General features: G+C 35.7%; 2 protein-coding genes across 5 annotated transcripts; both read left to right on the top strand.

Moving 5' to 3' along the window:
- The first annotated feature begins 239 nt into the window (after positions 1-239).
- On the top strand, positions 240-4622 carry LOC127061948 (putative uncharacterized protein DDB_G0282133). Its single transcript, XM_050989475.1, has 4 exons — positions 240-529; positions 3316-3488; positions 3760-3938; positions 4282-4622. The coding sequence occupies exons 1-4, from the start codon at positions 350-352 to the stop codon at positions 4620-4622; spliced, it is 873 nt and encodes a 290-aa protein (XP_050845432.1). The 5' UTR covers positions 240-349.
- A 584-nt stretch (positions 4623-5206) lies between these two features.
- On the top strand, positions 5207-13607 carry LOC127073032 (uncharacterized protein PF3D7_1120600-like). 4 transcript variants are annotated; one of them, XR_007785654.1, is made up of 13 exons: positions 5207-6000; positions 6196-6483; positions 6646-6961; positions 7104-7325; positions 7475-7844; positions 8114-9343; positions 9618-9770; positions 9863-9976; positions 10232-10393; positions 10520-10729; positions 10875-11374; positions 11719-13155; positions 13232-13607. XR_007785654.1 is itself a non-coding variant. In XM_051014021.1 (12 exons), exons 1-12 carry the CDS (start codon positions 5664-5666, stop codon positions 12320-12322), a joined length of 4503 nt encoding a protein of 1500 aa, XP_050869978.1. In that variant the 5' UTR covers positions 5207-5663; the 3' UTR covers positions 12323-13607. The 4 variants fall into 4 exon arrangements, 3 of the variants coding, with proteins under 3 accessions (XP_050869978.1, XP_050869979.1, XP_050869977.1); XM_051014021.1 differs by having other exon boundaries at positions 7478-7844; positions 11719-13607; XM_051014022.1 differs by having other exon boundaries at positions 10250-10393; positions 11719-13607.

Genomic DNA, 13607 nt, shown 5'->3' with positions numbered 1-13607 from the left:
ATCGGACGTTTTTAATTTCCCGCGCTCGCTCGCGCGCCTACGCACGCCTTTAAAAGAAAGTCCAGCAGTCGAATGCAAATTCTGACAGGAAAGTTATGCGCACCGTGAAATTAATGCTCTCACTCCTCTCTCTCTCTCTCTCTCTCTCTCTTTTTCTCTCTTTCTCTGTTCTTACAACTCTACACACTTTTCTTTCCCGAAAGATCGAAATTTAACAGCTCGTTATGTACACGTAGACGCGTACTTATATATACACATAGATATATACATACATTTTTCTATTTCACATTGTGACGTATGCTTAAAGAATAATACCAACTTAACTCTCATACTTTAAGATTGGAGAGAAATGAAGTCCCAAGGATCTATCTTTCATCTGGCAGGATATCATGGTTTCCACGTTATTCTAATCGTCCTTTGTATCATGTTTTTCTTACCGTTCGGTACCAGCGAACGCTTACAAGATAAAATTCCGGATAATAAGAAGAATGTAGAAAATATTCAAGAGGTACATGGGAGTGGTAGTAAGGTAAGAACGATACGAAAGAAAATTTTCAATAGGTAGAAACTAACATTAAAAGAAAATAATGAAACCCGTGGATCTAATCGACGCTCGAACTGTTTCTTTCGAAATCTCGATTTAATATCACGGATATTAATTTCTTACTTTAACGTAGGTATACGTAGAAAAGTAGTAAGTAGATATAAGTTTTCTCTCTCTCTCTCTCTCTCTCTCTCTCTCTCTCTCTCTCTCATGAGCAAGCAAGCGAACGATTCGTCCTTACGCCGGATGACAAAATGACAAAGGGAGTGGTCGCCCCAGGCCGGCGATATTACCGTTTCCGTTTCTGAACTATGCGAACAGTCTACAACACGCCTCGGTCCACCACCCGCCCGTCACCACCCCCACCCACCCACCTACCCTCGATCCTTTTCCGCGTGTGCACACCAACCGAAAACCGTCTCGTGATTGATTATGCTCGCTGTACTTTTGGCTGCTACCGGTCCTCAAGCTAAAACGCGATTGATCGACCGAGCTGGCCTTCGTGAGAAAAAGATATGGATAACTTGAGAAATAAAAAGAGCTGGGGAGAGAGAGAGAGAGAGAGAGAGAAAAAGAGAGTGTGACGGCAAGATCATTTCCATTGAATTCTCTATGCCGACGGCTGAAATAGAGTGAAATGGAAATATGTATTTATTAATCGTTTACTGTCGAAACTTATTTCGATATGAACTAAATATATATATATATATATATATATATATATATATATATATATATATATATGTATGTATATGGAATATATACGTATATGATAAAATAATTGTAAGATTACACTTCCTTAATGCGTAATTTATAATAATATGAAAAGAAATTAGAAAAATAGGTCGCGAGAGATAACCCGAGAAAAAAAGAGAGAAAGAGAGAGAAATTGTCTCTACGATATATCCATTTTTTTGTTTACACTCAATACTTATTTCAACGATACCTAATAATAATATACGTATACGATAAAAAAAAAAAAAATGGAATAACAGACTTATCCTCAATGTCGTTTGAAATGAATGCGAATATTCAAAAATAGGTCGTAAGAAAAAGAAAAGAAAAGAAAAGAGAGAAAGAAAGAAAGAAAGAAAGAAAGAAAGAAAGAGAAGGACGAAGAGAAGTGTCTCATAAAAATGGTGAAATAATAAGGGAAGAAAAGACGAGGGTGGCAAATGAAAGGGCGTGAGAGGAAAGGACAGGTGCTTATTTGCTTAAATGCCGCCTATAATTGGGTGTAAAGAGCTTCCTTTTTCTTTTCTTTTCTCTCGTTGTTTGCCAAGAAGGAGAGAAAGAAAGAGAGATAGACAGTGAAGAAAGAGAGAAAGAGAGAGAAAAAGAAAAAAGAAAGAAAGAAAGAGAATAAGAGAGATAGAAAAGTGATGGCTCGCGTACGAAAGGACGAAGGACAGTAGGAAGGGTAGAAGAACTCACATTGGAGGTACCTTTCTCTCTCCCTTTCTTCGGCCCTCTCTTTCCCCCTTTCTAAGCATCATCCCTCCTAGGTCGAGTTTTCTACCCTTTTCCGCGTGCTGGCAGCCACCTGATGGCTGCCTCGCTGTTGGCTGTTCGCTTGCTCGCTCGCTTTCTAGCTGGTTGCTGGCTGGCTGGCTGGCTGGCTGGCTGGATGGCTGGCGTACAAGGGCCCACCGGGAATGAGATGCAGATTGCCAGAGGCCACTTCAGCCGCTAGAGGGAGTGAATTTTTAATAACACCGAGACCGTACCTGCGGCTTCACGCTCTATGTAGAATCCCATTGTCTTCTCTTGCCCGCTCTTTCTACGTCCCTCTCTCTCTCTCTCTCTCTCTCTCTCTCTCTCTCTCTCTCTGTCGTTCTATCTGTCTTTCTCTCTCTTTATTTCTGTCTCTATCTCTGTTTCTATATCTATCTGTATTTCTATCTCTATCTTTACCTCTCTCGTACGCGCGCAACCGAGAAAAAGGACAAAACGAATAGGAACGATGCGTAACGGAAGCGTACCGGTGTTATTATAACACGCCAACATGTTGAAAGAGAAAGAGAGAGAGAGAATGAGTGGACTAGTAAAGGGAAAAAAAGAATTGTCAACGACAAGACACTCGGCAGTTCTTCTTACAAAACGTTTGCTCTGATTTTGTCCTTTCTTTTTCAGAAATTAGAATATACGAGAGATGAGAAAGATATGAGAGAGAGAGAAAGAGAGAGAGAGAAGTATATAATTGGATCGAAATAAATTTAATACTTTGATGATCGTATAATTTAGTAATACTTTGAATAATGATTGTCGAATAATCGTACACGTTTTTAAAGAAACGTATTCTACGATTTTTTCTTTGATTACTTTTATAAATTATATTATATGTATTAGCTATTATGAAGAATATAATTTGATAACTATATTGAAGCTATTATGAAGAATATAATTTGAAAACTAATCTTGATATACTTTGACGATACTTAATCATACATTAGAAGCTGATTATCACTCGTGTGTTCTTTCGATATCTATTCTTCTATTCTAAATAATTTTTCTTTTCTTTCTTTTTTCTTCCCCTACCCTCCCCATAAATTAAAAGATATATGTACGAATGAGTTGAGGTATTCAGTCGGATTGAGAACAAATGTGTAGCGCTTCGGCGATCAAGTGATTTATACATATTGTAGAAATTAATTATAATATTATATATGATCCTATAAACACGATTTAATAATCGATAGACGTTCGTTTATTACAATTACGCTATCTCTTCGTTAATATTTTCTTGTTTTTTCTTTTTTTGGTTTTTTTAGATCGATCAAAGTCAATCGATCAAATCTATAGATCATCGATCGGAAAATGTTACGAACGAGTCTGACAGTCCTGCTTTGCGTTCCTTCTTGAAAAATATCTTGAAAGCTCGAGACGAATTGAAGTGGATAGATCAGGCTGCGGATAGTTTAAATGATCCAAATCGTGTGTACAGGTTAGTCCAATGTTAAAAAAAAAAATTAAAAAATTTCATTCTTAAACTTCGTTTAAAGAAAAAAAAAAATATACGAGACATCGTTTGCAAAGATATATATATATATATATTAATATGATAAAAATAAATAAAAAAATAAAAATAAATTCGTAAAAGTTAGTCGAAGAGAAAGAAAAAAAAAAGTATAATACATTTGTTTAAAATTAATTAAAATACATCGTACTTGTTATTCGCAGTTTAAAAATAAAATTCATTTCTCTTTCGCAAACAGAAAAAATAAAGGTATCTACGAGAGAAAAGAAAGTATAAAAAATCAACGGCCTTCGAATGATCGTTTTTCTTTGGGCGATCGCTTGAATTCTAATAAGAATCTTCAATACGCAAGGGTTAACGGAGAGAATCGATGGACTCGTAATTATGAAGTCCCACGTACGAACAACGACGATTCAGGTTACGATTGAATGTTTCTATGAATTAAATATCATCTTGCATTAAACGCAATTCAAATTATTTTGTTTATCCTATCTTATTTGTGTTTTATATATATATGTATGTATGTATATGTATACATGTTAACATAACATACGTAATACGTATCTAATAACATTTGTATACACATATTAGCACAATATACGCATAATATATATATATATAAAACACAATATGTATTAATAATTATATAAATAAAAATAACAATAGCGTAATATATAAATAATATATAAATTTAAACATATAAATGATTTATGAAAGGAAACTTATGAAAAATGATAAAAAGATCTTTTAACAAATCTAGATTACAAGATGATCTATAACCTAGACAAAAAAGAAACCATGGACTCCGACGCATCGTTAGAAAAATTGAAACAAACCGTGTTAGAATTAAAGGAAAATTTAACTAGAAGGGACGATAATTCGGAAAGAAGTAAAGCTATTCAGAAAGCGATCTTAAATAATAACGAATACGATAGACTTACCGAGGTAGATTCGTCGAAAAAGAAGAACAAAGATGAACGAAAGAAAGACACCCCGTCGTTTTCACCGTCGAAAAGTCAGAAACATACTGAACGATCGAACGCTCCTGCGAACGAAGATGAAAACACAAGTACTACACTTTTGTTTACATGGCTTTTCTAAATATTACACGTATAACGTGAGATCAATGAGAAGAATAGTATTATTTATTTATTTATTTTTTTTTTAACATTTCCGAGACTTACTAAACGCGTGTTATTTCACAAAGACGTTTAGAAGAAGAAAGAAAATCAAACGATAGTATAGAAAAATTCGATATATTTTTTTTTTTTTAATTTATTTTGAATAGTATAGGTAGTTAATGATATCGAATGAAACGAGCCACTACGCGATATATCTTTTATATTTCAAATAATGCAGTAACGATATATAGGTATATAGAAACGATTTATTGAATTATTGTAAATGGAATTCACGTTTGGTAAAAACAGATTATCAATGTAAATATGTATAATTTTCTTTTTATATTTTCAATGGTACATGTTAATGATTGATACCTATGAAATCATTTATTTATTTAATTGTTTTAAATAGAACTCGCTCGATCAAACTGGCCATAGAAATATCTTTTTTTTTTTATATTTTGAAATAGCATATTTAATGAACGACCTTAAAAAGTCATCAGATCTTTTATTTCAAATGATTATTTATATAAAAACAGAATCAGCTTGGTGGAACGAGTCGGAATCGCAGGAGGAAGCCGTCGACCTTGAAAAATCAATTGGAAATTTGGAAAATCAAGGTAGAAGCGTGACACATTTGAGAAATAAGAGGATTAACGAAAAGAATGATTTTCTTAACGAAAAGGAAGCTAATGTATTCGAACGTAGAAAACGTAACGAAGGAAGTTATAACACAGGACAATTAAGTTTCAAAGAAAATTCTTATAACGAGAAAACGAATCAAGATTCTAATGATTATTGGCGAACAAATAATTACAAAGAGTTGACCAACGTCGACGATTTGATAGCGCAACAAGCTAAACTCCTCGATTATGACAACAATGATAATAACAATAATAACATCAACAACAAGAACAATAACAACAACAGCAACAATAACAATGATAACGATATCAATAATAATAATAATAACAATAATAATAATAATAATAACAATAACGTCGTCAGTGAAACTAAACGAATGACGAAACGTAAAACTCCAAAGAGAGGATTATTCTGGACAAAAGAAAATGAGAGTAATAATCGATCTCTGTTGAATAACGAGTGGAAATGTTTCATTGGTAAAAATCATCGTAGACTTCTACAAAGTTACGACGAGAGTTTGGAGGAAGATCTAGTTAGCAACGAAGGATCGACGAGGGATGAGATAAGTAAAGTCGGCAAAAGTTGTCGCGAAAAGAACGATGAAAGAAAGCTGGGTAACGAAAAGTCAGCGATTAATCGAGACGAAGAACAACGGGATAATATCGACGAGGATTCGAAGGAAAATTTTGAAGGGAACGTGAACGAGGAAAACGGTATAAAAAAAAAGAAAGAAAGAAAAAGAAAAGGAAAAAATTCTGATTCTCTTTTCTTTTTCTTTTTCTTTTTCTTTCTTCTCTCCCCTAGCCACCCCTTTGTTTCTTTTCGCCCAATAAAAAAAAAAAAACTTAATTTTTACAAAGCATGTACGTCACCTTGTATATTCTTCTAACCACCATATATTTACACAGATGAAAGGGATAATTTGAAAGCGGGAAGATACGTAAGGACGTTGGAAAGAGCAAAGAATCCGTACGATGCTAGAGTGAACATGATGATAAAGCAACGAATAGCACAGAAACACAGGGAGGATGAGAAGAATCATGTTAGAAGGAAGCGTTATCCTTTGGGTATAATCGAGTATTACGATTACGACGAGGAGATTAACGAACGATCGAGAGAGTCGCAAGCTATCGATGATAACGAGCAAAAGAGCGACGATAAGAAGGAAAGTCTGTTTGGCTCGAGTTTAGGGCTTGGTAATAAAAATGATAAAAATTTCTCGAATCGCTGCGAAGGCGCAGATTTTCGATTTATTTGATATTTCTGATTGTGTTGTGTTGTTGTTGTTGTTGTTGTTGTTACTGTTGATGTTGTTGTTGTCGTTGTTGTCGTTGTTGTTGTTGTTGTTCTAAACGCAGATGATAACTTGCGAGAATCTCAGAACGATACGTTGATGAAGAAGAAGAATGAACAAGCCGAGGAACAAGAGAAAGAGAAGAAAAGAAAAGAGCAAATGAAGAACAAAGAGCCAAAGCAACAATTCCTCTTCGAACAAGTACCAGCTAAGAACGAGAATCCATCCAAGTTTCTGAGGAGCAAGGTCGCGCTTGAAGATGAGAGAGAGGAGGATAACAGCTTGCAAATGAATCGAGAAAAGTCATTTTTAAACGAGGCCGCCGCCTCCGGCGAGTTTCGCAATGAGAAATCATCTGGTCGAGGTTGTCGAACGAAATGGTGAATATATCTACATATGTGTATGTATAGTTACAGATAGAGACAAACGCACAGACCTTTCTCCATCGAATTTATCTTTTTCCATCCCTTAGCACGATAACAATTAAATCGTGCAAACTAAATGAATCGAATGATGTAATAGGTCGAACAAGAGGAAGAAACAAGACGAATATAATCGGGTGATGGAAGAACCTAATCAAGAATTTGTAAGCGTCGAGAGAGTTGTACCGAAGGAATCTCTCGAATATATATTCCAAGGACCAGAAACTCTCCAACGAGAAATAGTCGACGTTGTTTTCGGTGACGTACAACCAATCGAATTTCCGGAACGTAAGAAAAAGTTGGACAGTTTCGGAAAGACTAGGTATATCTTTGCTAACCTCTCTCTCTCTCTCTCTCTCTCTCTCTCTCTCTCTGTCCCTTTCAAAATAGATAGATAGAAATATATTTCTATCGTCCAGTGTTTAAAATTTGTCTACCTTCGCTCTTTCTTCCTATTTATATCGTCTCCAGTAGATTGGGAAGTCGACTCGCAATGAAGAAATTAGATGAGAAAGAATACGACGATATCGACAACGTGTTGTACGAGGAGCTGAAGAAATTATACGATTGGGAGGATAACGAGAATAAAAATGGACCTCGGCTTAAAGGCGATCAACGAATGCATCAGGAATCCGACGACGATCTCGAGAATAAGACGAACGACAGCAATAACAATACGTCGGCAAGTAATTACATGGCTTTAAAGAAGACGGACGATCTGTTTAAAGGTGGAGTAGAGCAAGGCGATATTTTCGAGGAGAGAACATCAAACGGAACTAAGAATCATCAGTCGAATCCAAACTATAGTAATATCGGCAACATCGAATGGAAAGTGATCCCCGTAAAGAGCATGTTTAATATATAAAATTTATATTTTCGATTCAGATCGATCCGCTAGTTGAGAGACGCTCATTGAGAAAATAAAGAATTTCGTTAACCGTGTTTTTTTTTTTTTCTTAATGGGTGATCGATCGACCTATCGACCCATCGATCGGTCGATTTAATCGTAAAAGCAAATAACGATTATACCTACATATGTATGTAGTTACATTAGACATTAAATATTATTCCTCCGGCGAGGTACTTTACAAAATAAATGTTTTATCGCAGGTAGTGGAAACTATAAATGATTCACGTTCCAAATCAAGCGGAGTGCTTCGATCGGGGTTATCCAAGCGAAAAACTGCGCCCGAGACCGATTCAGGTTCGCCTTATGAAAATGGAAAGTACCACGATTCCATGAACGAACTAGAAGAGAACGTTCCGAGTATCGACGGTGATAAACGCTCGCTTCTCGAGTCTAAAGATATGCACGAATCGTTCGTAGAGCCTATGGATCGTATCGATGATTTCGACGACGACATTAAAGTTAGATTGGGAAGAGGCCTGAAAACGATCAACGATGATTCTATTAAGAACGATACGTCCAACGATACCTCGACTAATGTTCCTTCTATAAATAATGAAAATCTAACAACGACTATGAACATTGTAAAAATGTCTACGAATTACGAAATAAATACAATAAATTCGTCGTATTATCCCCGAGATATCAATGATAATTCTAACGAAACGATAAAAAAAAATGAAAAAAAAAGCAGGTCGAGCAACGAAAGCCATTCGACCGTGAATAGCGTTAAAATCGAGTCTAGTAGCCGCCCTCGGTTGGAACCATTGGCCAATAGGAATGCATCGAGAGTGAAACGAGAAGGAAATTCTTACTCGTTAAATTACGACGAGGGAAATCCGTACGATACGTATTATTCGCATTCGAACGATATCACGAAAGATCTTTACACGATTGACCCTTACAAATACAAAGAAAACGATAATACGCATTTGAAGTATAGCGATTTGAACGATCTTTATAAATCGAACGAAGACGATTCGAACGGTAGAAAGATTAATGATCGAAAAAAGAACAAAAATAAAAGGAGACGAAACAAGAAGAAGAAGAGGAAGAGAAAGAAGAATAAGAATAAGAAAAGAAAGAGGAATAAGAAAAAGAATAAGAAAAATTCCAAATGGAAAATGACCAAGAAACGTGCTAGAAATTTGAACAAGGACGAGAGATTCGAGTTTCTTGGCGATTCGAAAAGGAGGAGGAAACTTTCGAAACGTCGTCCCTTTGCGAATTTTCGGGAAATCGTATGGAGGAAGGGACAACAGCGTCAGAGGAAGAAGAAAAATATGGGCGCGAAGAAGAGGAAGGAAGTGGAAAAGATCGAGATGAAAAAGTATCGTGAAACGGGAACGGCGAAGGGAATTCGAAGGAATTCTAATGCTGATATCGTAGCTGGCTCTAACGTTATTCAACAGGAGAGTGTGAACGATCAAAACGTGAGTTAAAAATTAACGATTAAAAAGAAAGAAAGAAAGAAAGGAAAGAACGAGTAAATAAAATTGTGTCGACGAACGAACGAACGAACGAACGGACGAACGGACGAACGAACGATTGACGAAATTAAAATAGGAAGGTATCGATTTAGTCGTAAAGTAAAATGAAAATTGAGTGACGACAGCGAGGATGGTGTTTTATTTATTTATTTATTTATTTATTTTTTTTTTTCGGGGATAAAGATGGCCCGATAAATAACGAGCGATGAATATACAGACAATGAGAGAGAAGGAGACGGAGGATGAGGATACGCGTAGAAAGAAGCTCGCTATGCTCCTGACAGCTGACAACATGGAAGATGAATCTCAAATGGATTTGGCTCTTCATGGAGAATTGGCTGGAAAAATCGTCGAAAACATTTTCGAACAAGTAAGAAAAAGCGCGTGATGTTTTCTTTGATAGATGGCGACTGGCCTGGTTAGACGAAAAGCGAAAGTATTATCGATTCGTTTGCATCGTAGGTGCAAAAGAACGAAGCCCTTAAGGTAGCTCTAGGTCCGGGTCTTTATAGAAAGAACAAACCCGAAGATTCGACCGAGAATGATAAGACTTATCAGGGATTCGATGACGGCGAGGTATGTAAGAAATACATCGATATTTTCTTTCTCGAGAGTAGAGAGAAAGAAGAAATTAAATAATAATTTTATTTTTAATTTTTCACGCGTACCTACTCGTCTCGTACGACGCTCCTATCAAGTAAGTAAAAAATGAAGCAGGAAGAGAATAGAAAAATAGGATAAGAAAATTAAATTTCATAAAGATCTTTTAAAAAACTAGTCTCTTTTCGATTAATCTACGGAAAAACTGGACCGATTATTCTTTGAAAACAGATAAAACATACCGAGAAGACGATGAAGAAAGTTATGGAACTTCTTGGTCGACTAGTGTTGGACGAAGTCCAAAAGAAAACTTGCTCGGCATTACCACCGGACATGCGACAATTTTTAGAGTGGATGTTGGAAGTCAACGGAAAGAAAGAATCGGAGGAACAAGTAAAGAATAAAAGAAAAGAGAGAACAAAAAATATTTTACGTTTATTATTGAACATTGCAATTGAATAAAAATCGACTCGTCGTTAGATAACTAAATCGAAAGAAACAATTCATTAAAATTTACAGACACCTTTATTACCATTGGTACACGATAAAGAAACGACCGAACATCCGTCGGACGACAAGATACTTTTTCCCAAAACTTCCGATCAAGAACCTGATAAAGACGTCAACGAACTCCACAAGAAGGTTCGAATATTGCAGAATCTTATAAACCAGTACAACGCTTTATCTGCCAAAGAGAAGATAAAGGTCCAGACTGTCCACGATTATCTGGTAATATAGCTAAATCGATTTAATATCTCAATCGTTCTATATAACATAATCGTAATATTTTAATAATGATGATGATGATGATGATGATGATGATGATGGTAGTAATAACAATCGATAGTTTTGAATCTCTCCGTTGTTTGATTAGGTCAGACAATTGAATTTGCTTTTACATTACATCGAGATGAAGGAAAAATCGGAGAAAAATAAAACTGGCCCAAAGACCGTACCGTCAAGACGTAACGCAGAATTTATTCTTCGTTACGATAATGCCTCGCCAAATGTCGAATTCGATAGGAATCTCACTTCGTCCAAGGACGCGAACGTATCCGACTTTTGGAAATTCGACAATGTCACTTATGCGTCGGACGTTGAAAGAAAGAAACGTCGGCCTATTCGAAGTTCCAATTATTCCGTTAATAAAAAACGACGAAAAAAGCGTAAGAAACGTAAACGTAAACGTCGTAGGCGAAATGAAAGAAGGTACGATAAGAACGAGACGCCGGAGTATCGAAAACTTGCACGTCACGCTGCTATGATAAGACAAAAACGTGGGGATAATTTGGAGGATGAATGGGATCAATTTGATTTCAAATACGAACAGCCAGAGATCTATAAATCTATGAGTATTTTGAACGACCAGAACGGGTAAGCAATTTATTTGTAAAGTAACAATTTGAAATAAAAAAAAGAAAGAAAAGGAAGAGAAGGTACCACTCAATTGTTTTTACAATTAACAAAAATTATTTTTTTCTTATATTTTTTATAAGATATTCAATGAAACACTCGTCTATTATTTATTAAACAAGCGATTTATATAGTAACGATTTAAAGTACACTGTCGTTTTTAAAAGAAATGATTTTTTTTTTTTTTACATATATATTTTACACGAGATATTGATAAAAAACTCGTTTATCGAATAATAGCATAGGAAAAGAAAATAATAGTAAGCTCAGCCGAATGTTAATTGATACAGAATTTTGATTTATAGGAAAATAAGAGACGGACGATCGACCGACCTAAAGAAAAAGAGAGAAATCCGAAAAAGAGACAATGTTACTATCGCAAATCTTTATAACGATAATTTCGACGATTTACCGGTGAAAGGTAAAAATCTTGCCGAGGACGAGATGATACTCCTTAATAAACGCGAGTCGTGGAAAAAGCAAAACGAGAGACAACTCGAAGAGGTGGCCTTCGGTAAGGATATGCGAAACAAGCTTAGAGAGGAAGAACAATTCGAGAGATTGACGGGAATTAAAGGGAAGAAGATTGTGAACGATGAGAAGCCAAGGGAAAAACGAGAAAATAATAAAATAGAAAAGATCGAGGAGGGTAAGAAGACTTTCATCCGATCGACTTTAAATAACGTCACGTTAAATATTAACACTACTGTTGTTTCCTATTACGAATTAACGACCGTTCACTCGTCTCCCAATTTTGTTAACGACAAAATAATTTCGTTGAAAAAACCAAACGATACGAGCGAGAACGAAGAAAAATTAAAGATGATGGAACGAGGGATCAACGTTTATGCCGATGACAAAAATGAGACGTCGCGGACTACGGAAAAAAAGAAAAAGAAAAAGAATTGAAATCGATTAACGACGAAGCTTATATAACGACCAACTCGAAAAGATTATATTATATTCACCGATTACAAGGTAGAGATATGATAATAATAGTAGTAGTAATAATATAATAATAATAATGATAATGATAATAATAACAATAACGATAATAATAATATAATGATAATGATAATAATAATAATAATAATAATAACAACAACGATAATAATAATAATAAAAAAATAAAAAGAAAGAAAAGAAAAGGAAAGAAAAAAGAACCAGTCGTTATCATTGTCAATTAGATAGGACGGGATGCGATCTAATAAATCCGTCGATCGCGGAACGTCTAAATAATTTCATCCCGAGCGAACGAACGCATCGATCGCGTATGAGCGTTATCTCGGTCGACGTGTTCTCCCCATCGGAGCGCGACAGACAGCCAGCCGAAACTTCGTAAATTGTCCTGTCGTTACGATCAACCGGATGTCCTCGTGCATTTACACGAGCCCTACCTTCGCTCTGCTAATCTACACCCAAATTACTCTCAATGAGATCGATCCAATTGCGAAAGAAATATGAACGAAACGATTAGTACAAGAAAGAAAGAAAGAAAGAAAGAAAGAAAGAAAGAAAGAAGGAAAGAAAAATAGGAAAAAGAATAAAAAAAAAAATAGAAAGAAAGAAAGGAAAAAAAAGAGAGAGAGAGAAACAAAAATAAAACGCATAGGAACAAACGATATCGAAGAGGCATACGATAAAAAGAGATACGGGTAATTCTAAAAAGAATTGAAAAACTTTTTCTACCCGCGATTACGACACCTGTGAACTTCTCCCCAAGTTTATTAAAGACCGTGTAGGTGTGTATATCCCAAGTTAACTTCCCAAGTTCTTTTAAAACCCGGTCGGAAATTGATAGCCGCTTTCCTCTTCCAGGTCCTCTTTCCTTAAAAAAAAAAAAAAGAAAAAAAAAAGAAACATCTTCGGCTTCGACTTCGGCTTCGGCTTCGGCTTCTTCCGTACGAGCGCGTGCGGAACGCAACCCTCCTTTGGGATGCGCTTCAATGAAATCTTACGAATCTTTAATCACCCCGACCCCCATCGTAATCCTTTCCAACCTCCTTCTCTTCCTCCTTCATCTCCTCCTCCTACTTCTTCGTATAACTACCACCGACGGTCTAAGCGATAATTTACGATGTTAAAAAAAACTTGATTAAGCCGATCTTAAATCTCTTTGGCAGCTATGTACTACACGAGCGTGGGACGTTAACTTGTCGATTCATAAGAAACAAAAAAAAATAAAAAAAATAAA

Source organism: Vespula vulgaris, chromosome 2 (assembly GCF_905475345.1).
Source record: "Vespula vulgaris chromosome 2, iyVesVulg1.1, whole genome shotgun sequence".
Taxonomy (NCBI): Eukaryota; Metazoa; Arthropoda; class Insecta; order Hymenoptera; family Vespidae; genus Vespula; species Vespula vulgaris.
Note: the sequence above shows the minus strand (reverse complement) of the source record. Positions and strands in the feature narration are given on the sequence as shown.